This window comes from Terrapene carolina, unplaced genomic scaffold, assembly GCF_002925995.2.
Source record: "Terrapene carolina triunguis isolate 2854851 unplaced genomic scaffold, T_m_triunguis-2.0 Scaffold311, whole genome shotgun sequence".
In the NCBI taxonomy this organism is placed as follows: domain Eukaryota; kingdom Metazoa; phylum Chordata; order Testudines; family Emydidae; genus Terrapene; species Terrapene triunguis.
The window spans coordinates 606,747-623,270 of NW_020664662.1; the positions used below are offsets into that span (position 1 = coordinate 606,747).

The window sequence follows — 16,524 nt, forward strand, 5'->3', positions numbered from 1 at the left end:
AAGCTATATTTTAAGTGATTATAAGGGATAGCAAAGAGATTAAAGCAGGTTACCTAGAAAATAAACAAAATACACAAACCAAACTTAAAATACTAAATAGATTGGATAAGAATAGCAGGTTCTCACCCTAAGAGATGATACAAGCAGGCAGCAGATTCTTATGGGGCAAGCTGCACTTGCTTTACAGCTTGGAACACCCAGGTGTTCCATTCACAGGGTAAAAATCCCTTTAGCCTGGGTCCAGCACTTTCTCCAGTTCAGTCTTTGTTCTTCAGGTGTTTCCAGGAGTCTTCTCGGGTGGGGAGTGAAGAAAACCAGACGATGTCACTCCCTGCCTTATATAGCTTTTCTTTTATGGTGGGAACCTTTTATTTTAAAGCTAGGTTCCCAGACTGGTCTGTGGGAAAACTGACATGCCAAGATGGAGTCTAGAGACATGTGGTCACATCACATGTTCTTGTAGAGTCATAGCAGCCATTACATGGAGCCTGTCTGTAGGATCCTCAGGAAGGCTCCTCAGGTGGGGGATAAGTTTCTTCTAAGGCCTATTATTTTTTTCCTAATGTCTCATTGCCCTGAATAGGCCCTTCCCCACCCAGCTATCTAGACTGAAAGCATCTTGTCTAGTGGGGGTTCCCCAGGTGTAACTACATTTTGAAATACAGCTACATAGTCAATATTCACAACTTCACATGCAGCAATGATACATGCACAAAAAATAAGATAATCGTATTCAGCAAAAATTAAAGTTTCCAGCTGGGGAGGACTGTGGGGGAGGGAGGTGAAGATGATGCAGTGAATGACAGGGGAGTGGGGAGCAGAGGAGCAAGTGACAGGGGCATGGCGTTGTGGGAAAAGGCAGAGAAGTGAGTTGGACCTTGAGGGAAGATGTGGAGCAGGGGTGGGTTCTTGAGCAAAGGGATAGGTCAGGGAGAAGGCCTCGGGTGTCCAGTTACAATTAGAATTACAATTAGAATGGTGAAAACCCTATGAGTGACTGAGTTGTACACAGACTGATTCTCCAGTTTGTCAAATTGACACAGCACAGTAAGGCCAGGAGAGGGTTTAATGTCTCTTTGACTGTCCAGTCAGTGATTCAGGGAAGAGGGCCCAGAACCATGTCATAAGCCAGCTCTGCACGGAGCTCGGTCTGAGAGCCAGAGCACCAGGAGAAAATTTAGGTCCCTTTATGAGTAAAGAAATGGAGCAGCCTGTTCCGTATCTGTTTGGTCCTCACCCCATAGATGATGGGGTTTAGCATGGGGGAAACCAGGAGGTACACATTGGCAATGAGAACATGGAAATGCATGGCCATATTCTGGCCAAACCGGGACATGAGGGATGAGAAGAGACCTGGGATGTAAAAGGCTAAGATGGCGCAGAGCTGGGAGAAGCAGGTTCCAAATGTCTTGATCCGTGCGTCCTTTGTGGGGAGTCTGAAAATGGCCCTGAGGATCTGGGTATAGGACACTGTGATAAAAAACACATCCAGACAGAGCACACACAATAGCACAAAGAGGCCGTAGTAACTACTGACACGGATGTCGGCACAGGCCAGCTTCACCACGGCCATGTGCTCACAGTGCGTATGGGGGATGATGTTGGTTTTGCAGTATGGCCATCGCCTCACCAGGAAGGGATAGGGCAGTGCAAGCATGCCACCCCGCAGAAAAATGGCCATGCCGATCTTGGCCACCATAGGGTTTGTCAGGATGGTGGAATGTCTCAGGGGATCGCAGATGGCCACGTAGCGATCAACAGCCATGGCCACAAAGATCCCAGACTCCATCCCTGAGAAGGAGTGAATGAAGTACAGCTGGGTGAGGCAGGCACTGAAATTGATCTCCCTGGAATTGAACCAGAAGATGCTCAGCATTTTGGGTAGGGTGGACATGGACAGGACCAGGTCGGTGATGGCCAGCATGCAGAGGAAATAGTACATGGGGACATGGAGGCTCGACTCCGTCTTCACGATAAAAAGGATGGTGAAGTTCCCCAAGATGGCTATGATGTACATGGTGCAGAAAGGGATGGAGAGCCAGACATAGGCTGCCTCCAGCCCAGGAATGCCCAGCAGGATGAAGGTGGAGGGGTTGGTGAAGTCGGTTATGTTGGAATCTGACATTGAGTAGAGAAGGAGGTGTTCAACTCTGAGGCAGAACAGTGTCTCCTGTGTGAACTGTACGTTCCCCTCACGTCCTCTATGCGCTCAGGTCTAGGGTGAGGGTCGCAGTACAAATGCCTGGATGGAGACACAATGTTAATATGAGACACTACATGTACTACCAGAGTCTGTTCTCATGGGTGAGGCGGATTGGTCTCTCTTAACACACTGAAAATTGACATTTTCATAATTCAGAGAAATGAATTATGAACAACTGACCCTACTAATGCCAATTCCATATTTTATGGTGCTCCTTGTGTCAATAATTCCTACCCGTCATGGTGTGGGAAGCTTTAATAGGCACCAGCAGCAACATATAACAAATGTGGAAAATGGAAAATAGCAAATAATACAAATAGGAAATTGTGATAATTGATAAGAGGCATTAAAACATCAGGGAAAAATCCATGCTGGGCAGGGCTAAGGATAACAAAAAGGAGGTTATTAAGAATATTAAGAACAAAAGACATCCTATAAAAGCTTTAGACCAATTACTAGAGGGAGAAAGGAAACTTTTTATTTTTGCATTTGTTCAAGTAGATGTGTTCAAGAAATATTTTTGTTCTTCATTCAGAAAGAAGCAGTATGAAGTACTCATATCTCCTGAAGTGCTGATACACCTTTGAGTCCAAGGAAGGCTTTAAACAGTACCTACAGTAGAACTTTAGAGTTACAAACATCAGAGTTATGAACTGACCAAACAAACGCACATCCCTTTTGGAACCGGAAGTAGGTAATCAGGCAGCAACAGAGCCAGAAAAAAAAAGGCGGGGTGGGGCAAATACAAGACAGTTCTGTGTTAAACGTAAACTATGAAAAAAATAAAGAGAATGTTTAAAAAACAGATGTGCAAGGTTAGGAAGCAATGGAAAAGCTGGTATGGGATTAGTTAAAGAAAGTTTAGGAATATAATTAATGCCAGTCAACCACATGGTTTATGGAAAACAGGTCTTGTGAAATAAACCTGATTTCATCCTTTAATGAGAGTATATGTTTGGTTGATGAAGGGAACCATGCAGATGCAACAGACGTAGATTTCTCAGGTATTTTATTTAGTAGGGAAATATATTCAGATTAAAAAATGAACAATATACAATATCAATAGAGCACATGTTAAGTGGACTAAAAACTAGCTAACTGACAGATCTCAGAAAGCAGTTGTCAATGGGCCATTGTCAGTGAATGGGGCTTTTTCCAGTGGGGTTCTCCAGGGATCATTTCCAGACCTGATGCTATTCAACATTTTCATCAATGAACTGGAAGTAAATAGAAAATCACTGGTAGCACCACTGTTAGTTAAGGCTGTCTGACATATTCAATTAGGAGACCACATTTTCAGTTGCTTATACATTTGCCAAACTTTAATCTTTTGGACTGAAATTTCCCACGCACGGTGTCTGCTTCCAGATGAATTGTTTTTTGAAAGTTTGAGGCATAACAGTTCGGCCAACTTCTAAAATGAAGCTAGGAGAAAAGATGCCTTGCCCATGTTGAAACATTCTTAGAATTGTTCCAGTGAGGAGCCTTAACACCTCCATGCCTTATAGCAGATAAAAGTCGGGTAACAGTCTGTCCCCTCCCGCCTGTCCCCCGTTAACAGCCAGATCCCTGAAATGCAAGAGGAGGTGACAGTGTCTCTGCATTAACACACAGCTGGCTCCTGTGGTCTTTACTCAGTTCTTACTTCAATGGGAGTTTTGCCTTAGTGAGGCCTTAGCAAATTACAGGCCATGGCCTCAGAATTTGGCCTTGTACTGTCCATCTACTAACACCTTTCACCCTGAAGGTTACACTGTGCCACTGAAATGCAGCCACCTTGGGCCTGGAGATCATCAGCCGGGGAGGTACTGGAAAGAGGCACATTTTGGCCCATGATACTGGAGCAAACTCATCCCTTGTGGCAAGGGCTCTGGGATGTTTAATGGCTGTGCAGAGCGGAAAGGACCACAGACTTACTCTCTATCCCATCACACCTATGTTACACTGGGTTTGTTGAGCAGGAGAGCTCCTCAGCAAGAGGTGGGTACCTGTGAATTCTGAGACCGAAGTGTCTTCCCTCTCAGGTAGCTGTATTCCACACATCTCTCACTCCACCTCTGCAGCAACATCCTACACCGAGAGCCAACACTGGGATGTACAATGTTTATAATATAGCTCTGTGTAGTCCCAGTGGGGTTTGCTCAGACTCTAGCAGAGAAACGACATCTGGATGCAAACAGGTTGGACACAGGGAAACACTCTAGCCAATGTCTCTTTTCATAACTGCCCTTCTATGCTATTTATCCAGCTTTAGGAGTAAACTGTAATTAAGGGACCTTCCCAAAGGGAGATGAGAACTCTTGAGCTCTCTGCTGAGTCAGAGAGGAATTGACTGCTCTGTGCATTTGTGTATATTTAAAAATTATCGTTGATTAAGAAAACTAGGGATAATGCCTAGGTCTCCATAGGGTTTCATGCCCTGTAAATTCCCAGGATGAATGGGAAGATATTAGGCTGACAGATCTGGAGAAAGATGCCTGAGGGGAGACACGAACACTTTCTGCAAGCACACGGAAGTGTTGTTAAGGGATCAGAGATCAGTAATTCTCATCAGTAACTATCATCATCCTGTGCAGCACCTTTCATTGAAGGAACTTTTAAACACCTAGCAAATGAAAGTCACAATCAACATATCCCCATTTTACAGACAGGTAAACTGATCCATGGGGAGAGTGCCTTGGCCAAGGTCACACAGAGAATGACAGACAGAACCAAGGAGTCCTGACTTCCCTGCCTTAACTATGGTCTCTCCGTCAATAATTGAGCGCATGACAAAAGGGAAATGGACTCACGGTCTAGTAGGGCCGGTTCATGTGGTGGGTGTGACGGACTTCCCTGGGGTGTAACCTGGACTGAGGTACCGCTGACCCCTCTGGCATACCAATCTGGGCCCCCTCTAACACTGGGAAGCTTTGACAAGCTGCAATCGTCTCCAGATCTTGCACTTACACAGCCATACACAGACAGGGACACACCCAGCTGCAGTTATATGAAAGCTTTCACTAGCCACTCATGAACCCACAACAGAGAGGCTCCAGCAAATTCCCCCACAGCTCCCCAGACTAGGACCCCAGAACAGTAGCATGATGCCCTGCTGATCAGTGTAATTTTATTTTCCAGTCCACCCCTCCCTCAGTGTGGAGAGAAGAATGCACCAACCCCATTTCCTGAGCAGGTTTTGCATTTCAAACCACACACTGTATTAGGTGTAAAAATATAAAACAGATTTCTTAAGTACTGAAAGATAGACTTTAAGAGATTATAAGTGATAGCAAACAGTTGAAAGTTGGATATAAACAAAAAAATAAACAAAACTGCAATCTAAGTTCTATACACTAGACAGGATTTGAGTCAACCTGTGTCTTATGCTGATGGTACAAACATCCCACCAGTCTTCCATACACAGGCTAGAAACCCCTTCAGCCTGGGACCACAGCCCCAGTTCAGTCCTTGTTCCTATGGTGTTTCCAGGTGATGAGTTGTGGGGGGAGTGAGGCCAAGTGATAATGTCACTTCCACCTGTTATAGCTTCTGCCATGTGGAGGGAACTTCATTTTTCCAAGCAAAAGCCCCCAGAGCAGTTAGTGGGAAAGTACAGGCACAAGATGGAGTCCGTTGTCACATCAGCTGGTCACATGCCCTTGAATACTTCAACGACTCATAGCAGGGGCCATCACCTATATCCTGGCTCGAACGTTCACAGGAAAGTCCATCGGGGGGGATAATCTTCTTCTAAGGCCTATCGTGTTTCTTAATGGGTCATTACCTTGAATGGTCCATCCAGAATGTGCTGGCTAGACTGCATGTAAACTACCTTGTGGATGTTACCCAGGAGCAAACCCATTTGAAATACTGGCACATAGTCAATATTCATAACTTTAGGTACAAAAATGATACACGCACACAAATAGAGTAATCATATTTAGCAAATCAAAGCTTTTCCATTGAAACCATATGCTGGTTCATCATTTAGCAGCAAGGCGTTCCCTGGGAAATATCCCACCCTCTGACTCTACTACCTCAACCAGGCTTCACAATCACTCATTGCTGTGTAGAATATTAAACTCTTTGTTTCAAATTGTTTAAATGTATACTGTATATGTATATAATGTCTTTTGTCTGGTGATCCCCCCCCCCCCCCCGGAACCTATCCCCTCACGATTTACATAAATTCTTATGCGGAAATTGGATTTGCTTAGCATCATTTTGCATAAGGTTGCATTTTTCAAGAATATAACTACACCGTTAAGTGAGGGTGCCAGGGTGTTGCTTTGAGGTGCAGAATATCACACCTCCCTCCTTAGTTTACTGCAGGCATGTTAGGCACTGACTAATGCGAAGGCAGCCTGCCCAAGACCCTCTTTAAGTTTTGAACATACAACTCTCAAGAGTTGTAAGCACTGCAGTGTTTTCCACATGTGTTCTTCAAAAGTTTTGTGGGGCTTTTCTGGGTTTCTAGAAAACCTGTCTTTGTGTCTTTGCAGCATTGTTAACCATTGTGCTTTTCCAACTGGTGGTAACTCAATACAGATATTCACTAATGTAATGCAGTGATGTGCCTTAGTTTCCCCTTCCACACAGCAGGCCAGGTTTATTATGGTTTCCCTGCTGTGACAAGCTTTGAGCCTGTTTATAGGTGTTAGCTGAGAAGCACTATCCCCATAGACTTTCTTGTTTACTACTCGCAGCATGTCCAAAAGCATTTCCCCCAAATCATGCATGTTACATCTTTGCATCAGTACCAAATTCTTCATTATAAGATTTATCATTTGCTTCAAACTTTGGATCATGAGATTTAACAATGACACCAAATCTTTATCACAGGTAGGTGTTTTCAAATATTTTTTATTACACCAGGCCTTCTGCTTGGACAGTTTGGTTTGTTCAGTACCCATTGTGTCTTTCAACTCCTCCCTGAACTTTCACATGTGTTTATTTACTGGGGTTCCTTTCCCCTCAGTGTCCCTTTCACTGGGGATTTCAGTTGAAGGTCATCTTAGGGGTCTTGGCATTCCAGGGTCAGGTGAGGTAAGGGGACTTTGCATGTTGACTAGCCCTCTGTGGTGCTGCTTCCAAACCTCCAGGGTTATGCTCATTCAAAAGATCCACTTGTCCTCTCGGGCTTTTCTGTGATCCCCACTCCCAGCACTGGGAGCTTCCCCACCCATTTCCTAGAGAGTTGTGATCTGTGCTCTCTGGGCAAAGGGGTGTATCTTGTCCCGGCAGCTCTTTCACAGCTGCTTTCTGTGTCTTACCAGCCCAGGATATTTCTTCCTCCCCTCTGTCAGGTGTGTCATTAGCATTTTCACAGACAACCATTTATTCAGTAGGATCTACCTTCTGTTTGAAAGAGACAGAGTTAGTTTTCATGAACACATCAGGAACAAAGTCCTGAAAAATCGAGAGCTGGATTCGGGTACCCTCCGTCACCCCTCTGTCTATTCCCTAAGAGGTCAGTTGTGTGACTGCTCCTCTCTGGGAGGTGAGTTCTATGGTTCCCTCTCAAAGCCTGAGACACAGGTTGGGTGCATGGATGCACAGATGCTGAATAAGCCATTCTGTCCTGGGCATCCTCCCCCTTGTGATCAGTGAGGAGACATTCCTGTTCTCACACGGTTCCTCCCCCAATTTCCTCCTGAGCCCCGCTACATACATACCCCAATGCTCTCTATCCTCTGCTCAGCGGTGAAGGGCTCTGAGCTAAAACTCTGGAAAGTTTTCTCACCTGTAGGCACTACACCCCCAGCACTTCCTGAGATGCTGTTGCCTCTAGCTGCAGTGTTAAAGGAACCCTCACATCCCCCCTCGGTGGTTTACACAATTCCATGACCCTTCTCTGGGCTCCCCTCCGGAAGACATCTTCCTTTGCTCCTGAGCATAGGATTTTCCCCTTGTTAAGCTGAAATCTGGACATTCCCCCCCCCCCGACATTTCTCCAACTCTGAGGAGATATCACGTTCACCTTCAGGGCAGGAGCTGGTCTCAACCTCTGGAAGCATGCAGCTTCTCCCTGCTGCACAGGAATCAAGGAGCCATTCTCTCATTCCTTCAGCACTTCCTGGAACTTTATCATTTCCCTCTGGGGTCCCAGCAGAATGTTCCTTCTTGGTGCTAGCTTACCCCTTAACACCCCGACCTACAGAGAATAAATCATTGCCAATCATAGAATCGTAGAATATCAGGGTTGGAAGGGACCTCAGGACGTCACCTAGTCCAACCCCCTGCTCAAAGCAGGACCAATCCCCAACTAAATCATCCCAGCCTGACCTTAAAAACTTCTAAGGAAGGAGATTCCACCACCTCCCTAGGTAACCCATTCCAGTGCTTCACCACCCTCCTAGTGAAATGGTGTTTCCTAATATCCAACCTAAACCTCCCCCACTGCAACTTCAGACCATCGCTCCTTGTTCTGTCATCTGCCACCACTGAGAACAGCCGAGCTCCATCCTCTTTGGAATTCCCTTTCAGGTAGTTGAAAGCAGCTATCAAATCCCCCCTCATTCTTCTCTTCTGCAGACTAAATAATCCCAGTTCCCTCAGCCTCTCCTCGTAAGTCACAATTAGGATAGTGTGACAAGGTGCTGGGCATGAACTGCTGACCCAGACCTCTGTCATGCCATCCCCAAAAGCTTCAGCTTTGACAAACCTTACCAAGCAGTAATTGTAGTGCGGGATTCAATCATTAGAAATATAGATAGTTGGGTTTGTGATAATCCAGAACACCACGTGATAAATTGCCAGGGGTGTGTGAAGGTAGCAGATCTTGCAAGACATCCAGACACACTTATGTGTAGTGTTGGGAAGAAGCTTGGTACATGTAGGTGCCAGTAACAGAGGGAAAGGCAGGAGAGAGATCCTGGAGGCCAAATTTAGTCTGGAAGGCAGGAGATTAAGATCCAGGACCTCCATGGCAGCATTCTCTGAAATGCTTCCAGTTCCACGCGCAGGGCCAGGTAGAGAGACAGAGCTGCAGGGTATCAATGTGTGGATGAGATGAGGGAGGAGTGGTTCAGATTTATTAGGAACTGGGGAAAGTTTTTGGAGGAGGAGATTATATAGGAAGGATGGGCTCCACCTTAACCAACATGGAACCAGACTGATGGCAGGTAAAAATAAAAAGGTGACAGAGGATGTTTTAAACCAAGGGCTGAGGGAAAGCTGACGGTGCTGAGGAGCATATAGAATTGTAGACCCATAGGGGTAGAAGGGACCGCAAGGGTCAGCAAGTTTAACCCCCTGCCAAGATGGAGGATTTGTTGTTTCTAAACCACACAAGATAGATGGCTATCCAGCCACCTTGTGAAAACCTCCAGGGAAGGAGCTTCCGCGATCTCCGAGGCCTCTGTACCATTGCCCTGCTGGGCTTACAGTTAGGAAGTTTTTCCTGAGATTTAATCTAAATCTGCTATGCTGTAGTTTGAACCCATTGCCTCTCGTACTGCCCTCTGTGGCAAGAAAAAACAACGTTTCTCTATCTTTTTTATGGCAGCTTTTCATGTATTTGAAGACCACTATCATATCCCCTCTTAATCTCCTCTTTTCCAAACTAAACATAGAATCATAGAACTGGAAGGGCCCTTGAGAGGTCATCTAGTCCAGTCCCCTGCACTCATGGCAGGACTAAGTATTAGCTAAATCATCCCTGACAGGGGTTTGTCCAACCTGCTCTTAAAAATTTCCAGTGATAGAAATTCCAAAACCTCCCTAGGCAATTTATTCCCGTGCCTAACCCCCCTGACAGGAAGTTTTTTCCTAATGTCCAACCTAAACCTCCCTTGCTGCAATTTAAGCCCACTGCTTCTTGTGATATCCTCTGAGATTAAGGAGAACAATTTTTCTCCCTCTTCCCCGTAACAACCTTTTATCTTCCTCCTTGTAACAACCTTTTAGATATTTGTAAACTTTTATCATGTCCCCTGATGAACGCTGAGGGATTCCAGGAAATACCAGTGGATCTCGAGTGCTTGTAGAGTCTACATCTGAGTCCATAGGGACAAGATAAAATGTTGGACTTTTAGTCTGACCAGGGCTCATGGAGGCATAGAGCAGCATGTCCTGAGGAGACTGAAACCAGTGTGGCAAACCCAAACTCTGATGAAAATGGACAGATCCCTCAAATTGACCTGGTGTTACCCGGGGACAGGGCAATAAAACATATGGGTAATGAGTCACCAGTCTTAAGAAGGTGCCAGAGAACTGCTAGGGGTGTACTGCCTGTGAAACTTAGAGATGATTCTATGATTGATTGGTACTATGTCATGTTTTAATGAATATTGTCATGTATAGTATAAAGTGGACATGGGAGGTTAAATATATGAAATGTTCTTTTATTAATTGTTAATATTTTTATATGCTGGTAAATGTTGTTAATGTGGGGCCCAGATGAGCTAGTGTGAACATTCTGGCTGTGGCAGAATAGCAGGGGGGAATGTAATGGGACTGTTGGCCCCTCACAGAAACATAGTGAGGATTTTTGTTTGGCCGGCTCCCAGTACCAAAAGGAAGAGGAAGGGTCAATGGGAAACCAGGCCCCTGAGACTGACAGACTACAGGGGAAATGGCGAGAGGTCAATGCTCCCGGTAAGCCTGATAGACAGGGCAGGCAGGAAAATGAGGGAGTCAGGAGGTCGGGGGTCCCGTCCTCCATGTGTGCTGGGGCTGCCTGCACCACAGTAGGGCTGAGATGAGGAGAGAGCAGAGGCCCGGGCTGAGCTGGGAGCAGAGCTGCATTGGCCAGAGCCAGCGGGCTCAGAGAAGCATCCCAGGAAGCAGGTCAATGCTGGGAGTAGAGCCACAGCAGTGTGCTGCCCCAGCTCTGCACAGACAGCCAGCACAGCAAACCTCGAGCGAACCGCCCAATGACCACAAGATACACCAAGGGACGAAGGCGCCAGGCCAGGTTTATTGTCAATGAAGCTTGGCACTAGTATCCCGGAGATTCTACCAGACCACCAGTACGGGTATTCCATGACAATGGACCAGCTCAGTGAACGGCAGGACTTTCCACTCCCTCTGAGATACATCTTAGTACCCAATACAAACAAGTTACATACTGCCCCTCTGACATAGTTAGTTACTGCCCTCTGAAGTGGGTAGTTAGTTGGTTTGATCAAAACATCTTTATCATGCACTGTCATCCTGACCTTATCTTTTAGGGGGGGTCAGTGTGTTCCTGTTAGCTTTTTATAACCATCCTAGTATTGGGATATTCTGATACTCCTTGATATTGGAATGTGTTTGGGTGTGTACTCTCTGCCTAGCACTTCCTAGGAATGTGTATTTCTGAGGTATCAGCCCTGTACTTGCCAGATTCCATGAGCAGGTCCTGCCTCTTGCTCACAGCTTGTCTTGGCTTTATATCAGTAAAGCTTTGACTACTTCTTTTGCCCAGGCTTATGTCTTAGGCTCTCTTCCTACTACATTCCCCCACTTTTTGTCTTTTTAGTGGGAGGATGTTCACCCGTCATCCCAGAAAACCATAATGCATGGACTGAAGATGTCCCAGTGGGCTAAACACTGTTATAAGGCTACCTTACTTTCCCGTCCACGCATTCATGCCCCATTTGTCCCTCAGTCTGCACATTTCCTCATACAACTGATGGACAGATTTTATTTTTGAATTGTTTTTAGTTTCTCATAGTGGACCTGGAAATGTTAGTCCCGGGACCATGACTGAGGAGAAGGGTGTAGAGTTTTGCTCTGATAACCTGTGGGTGACATGAAGAGGCCTTAATACTTAGTTAGTGATTGATGAAATGGGCTTTGTTCAGGATTATAAGTGGACTGTGCTTATACTTTATATAATAGTATAGGTATATATACTAATATATATGAGGGATTACATGGGTTTTTTTTTTTGAATAGTTAAATACCAGAAATATTCCCTATATAACTTGTGATACATGATACTATATGAGTAATGTCGATAGTTGGCATGCATACATAGATGTAAATGTGCATATAATAATATATATTTGTATCTTAAACATTTCTTATAGGACACATTTGGTTCAACAGACCGCACATGCTAAGACCTGAGCCTTTTAATACGGTTTTCATAAGACCTTTTATTTTTTTAAGTAGGGGATTTTGAAAACCATTTCACAAATGCAATTGCACTTCAATTTTTGAATTGAACCAATTTTTGTGTTGTTGCAGGCATTGTATCAGCATGATTATACAAGCAAAATTTAGTTTTAGTGGCACAGTCATTCATCCCACATATTTTACCGTATACTTTGTGGTAAGGTTCAGGAAGATTCCTGATGTGGGACAAGGTTGTAGATTTGGACATTCTATTGACGAAGTAGTGTTAGGCTATCTCTACACTGCCAGTGTCACCCCCCGAGTGACAAAATGTGTCGAGGGTGGTTTTGGGTAACTGTCGTCATCCAACCGTCACTCCCGCCCTCCCTCCCTGAAAGCGCCGGCGGGCAATCATTTCATTTCGCGTGCTTTTCTGGTGAGTGACAGCACGGACGCCACAGCACTGCGAGCATGGAGCCCGCTGCGACCATCGCTGCAGTTATGGCTGTTGTCAACACCTCGCACCTTATCATCCACCTTTCCCAGAGGCAGATGCTGAGAAAGCGGGCGAGGAGGCTACGGCAGTGCGGTGAGGACCTGAAGTCTGAGAGTGGCACAGACCTGTCACAAAGCACGGGACCCCGCGCCGAGGACATCATGGTGGCAATGGGTCATGTTGATGCTGTGGAACGGTGATTCTGGGCCCGGGAAACAAGCATGGACTGGCGGGACCGCATAGTGCTGCAGGTCTGGGATGAATCACAGTTGCTGCGAAACTTTCGCATGCGGAAGGGGACTTTCCTGGAACTTTGTGAGTTGCTGTCCCCTGCCCTGAAGCGCAAGGACACCTGCATGCGAGCAGCCCTGAGTGTCCAGAAGCGAGTGGCCATAGCCCTCTGGAAGCTTGCAACGCCAGACAGCTACCGGTCAGTCGCGAACCACTTTGGCGTGGGCAAATCTACGGTGGGGGTTGTTGTGATGCAAGTAGACAACGCAATCGTTGAGGTACTGCTGTCAAAGGTAGTGACCCTGGGAAACGTGCAGGTCATCATAGATGGCTTCGCCGCGATGGGATTCCCAAACTGCGGTGGGGCTATAGATGGAACTCACATCCCTATCCTGGGACCGGACCACCAGGCCAGCCAGTACATTAACCAAAAGGGCTACTTTTCAATGGTGCTGCAAGCACTGGTGGACCATAGAGGACGTTTTACAAACATCAACGTCAGATGGCCAGGCAAGGTTCATGACGCTCGTGTTTTCAGGAACTCTGGTCTGTTTAGACGGCTGCAGGAAGGTATTTACTTCCCAGACCACAAAATAACTCTTGGGGATGTTGAGATGCCTATAGTGATCCTCGGGGATCCAGCCTACCCGTTACTGCTCTGGCTCATTATGCCCTATACAGGCACCCTGGACAGTGAAAAAGAATTCTTCAACTACCGGCTGAGCAAGTGCAGAATGGTGGTGGAGTGTGCTTTTGGACGTCTCAAGGGGAGATGGAGAAGCTTACTGACTCGCTCTGATCTCAGCGAAACCAATATCCCCATTGTTATTGCAGCTTGCTGTGTGCTCCACAATCTCTGTGAGAGCAAGAGGGAGACCTTTATGGCGGGGTGGGAGGTTGAGGCAAATAGCCTGGCTTCTGATTACGCCCAGCCAGACAGCCGTGCGATTAGAAAGCACAGCGGGATGCACTGTGCATCCAGGAGGCTTTGAAAGCTAGGTTCCTGAGTGAGCAGGGTAACCAGTGACTATGAAGTTTGTTTACAGAGAAGCTGAACCTGCCCCCGTTTCTTTACCCAGTGAATGTTCACTATCCTCTCCAGTCACATACCCCGTTCCCCCCGTTCCCCGCCTTCCAACACACGTTTAAAAATAAAATCACTGGAAATTTGTTAATGAACACCGTTTTCTTTATTACTGTTTTCGCGGTAAATTGTTGAAACTGGGACGCAGACTGTGGTGGGGAGCGGGTGTAGTGTAGTGATTCAAAGGACGCTTCTAAACTCGAGGAATGACAGGCTCCTGCTCCTAGAGCGGTCCGCACTGGTGGACTGGTTGTTTCAACGGAGCCTGCCACCCCTCCTGTTCGGGACTCTGTGTGTGGGGGCTATGTGACTTTGTGGCAGGGGGAGGACGGTTACAGATCCCCTGCTTCGTGGCTCTGTGATCCAGGATAAGGACCGCTGCATAAGATCTCTAACCGTCCTCCTCCGCCACAAAGTCACATAGCCCCCACACACAGAGAACATGAAAACCACCTCCCAGACTGACCAGGGTAACTAGTGACTGCAATGTGTGTGTGCCCTGCTGCTGAACCTGCCCCCGCGTCTGTACCCTGGTAAAGGTGACTGTCCTGTCCAATTACCAACCCCCTTCCCCTCCTTCAAACAGACTCTCCTCTAAAAGAACATGATGGAAACAGTAATTAACAGAAACATATTTTTTATTAGCAACTACACATGAAACTGGGGGATGAAACTGGGATGGGGGCTTGGGTGAGGTGGGAAGGAAAGGAATTATCAAATTTTGGGGAATGACAGCCTTCTGCTACTTGAGCAGTCTGCAGGGGTGGAGTGAGAGTTTTCACGGACTCTGCCGCCCCTCCTTCTTGGGACTTTGGGTGGGGCGGGTATGGGACTTTGTGGCGGGGGAGGGCGGTTACAGATAGACTGCAGTGGGGCTCTGTCCTCATGCCTCCGGTCCTGCAGAACATCCACAAGGCGCCGGAGCGTGTCCGTTTGCTCCCTCATTAGTCCAAGCAGCGTTTGAGTCGCCTGCTGGTCTTCCTGCCGCCACCTCTCCTCCCGTTCAATGTGTGATCGATGGATTTGGGACAAGTTCTCCCTCCACTGGGTCTGCTGGGCTGCCTGGGCTCGGGAGCAGCCCATAAGTTCCGAGAACATGTCATCCCATGTCCTCTTCTTTCTACGCCTTATCTGCGCTAGCCTCTGGGAGTGTGATGCCAGGGTAGGTCGGGAGACAGTTGCAGCTGTGGGATGGGAAAAAGGGAGTGAATTCCTCAGAAAGATAAATTTTGTTGGGAACAAAGAACATAGTCTTTCTCTGTGAACAAGACCATGCACAGCACCTATCACACGCGCACTCAGGACAAGGTCGAATTTTCGGCCTTCGCTTTCAGTGCCTGGGGTCTTGCAGTGGAGATCACACAAGTGGGGCAGGACAACGGAATTTTGGTAGCAGGCTGACATGGTAAGCCGTAGACTTGTGGCTGCTTAAAACTTTAATAATAGCACTGGCCTCCTTTCACGTTCAAAGCAATGCTCCTAGCGTTGGCCAGTTCCTGCTGCCAGCAATCCGGCAAGCATGAACTCTGCCCCTGTCCCACCCCCTCACGGCTGTCCCAGGGAAAGATCCCTGTATGCTGCCCCTCTCCCGCCTCCACCGCGTGGCTGTAAACCACTGGTTACAGTTCTGTAAAGGAACAGGCAAGCAGTCCCAATACTAACATTCCCCTACCTAATTCAAAGCGGGTCACCATGAGCGACATCACTCTGATGAGGATTTCAGAGACCGAGAAAGAAAGGATGCTTCGGGAAAGCCTGCAAAGACCAGGGCCGTATGCCGCCATGCTCTGCAAGGCAATGATCCCCGAGTACTTGCTTATCTCCTGGCGCGGAAACGTTTCGTACTACGGAGGACACAATAAGGCCGCTCTCCCAAGGAACCTCATGCAAAGGCCTTCCAATTACCTCCAGGAGAGCTTCATGGAGATGTCCCATGAGGATTTCAGCTCTATCCCCGGACATATAGACCGGATTTTACTGTAGCTGCACTGGCAAGGACTAAACAGTAGAGCGCCTAGGGCAAACCAATCATGATAAACCGGACATTGTTAGATATTTTTGCAGTAGTTGCACTGCCAAGGACTGAAACGTTAAGCGCCTAGGGCAAACTAATCATGAAAAACCCATTGTTAATATTGTTAATATTCCTGTTCTGTTCAAAATAAATGTTTACATGTTTAAAACACTTACCGACTGATCCTTCCCCTGATTCTGGGTCCGGGTTAACGCCTGGGGATGGTTGGTAGGGGATCTCTGTAAGGGTGATGAAGAGATCCTGGCTGTCAGGGAAATCAGCGTTGTAAGCGCTGTCGACTGCCTCGTCCTCCTCATCTCCTTCCTCATCTTCCCCATCTGCTAACATCTCTGAGGAACCGGTCGTCGACAATATCCCATCCTCAGAGTCCACGGTCAGTGGTGGGGTAGTGGTGGCGGCCGCACCTAGGATGGAATGCAGTGCCTCGTAGAAATGGCATGTCTGGGGCT

The 16,524-nt window shown here is 46.9% G+C and overlaps 1 protein-coding gene across 1 annotated transcript; it reads right to left on the minus strand.

The window, feature by feature from the left end:
• Positions 1–1,177: 1,177 nt before the first annotated feature.
• LOC112119753 (olfactory receptor 52K2-like) lies at positions 1,178–2,131 on the minus strand. The gene has a single exon (XM_024218543.2). The coding sequence runs from the start codon at positions 2,123–2,125 to the stop codon at positions 1,178–1,180; it is 948 nt and encodes a 315-aa protein (XP_024074311.2). The 5' UTR covers positions 2,126–2,131.
• Positions 2,132–16,524: the final 14,393 nt, after the last annotated feature.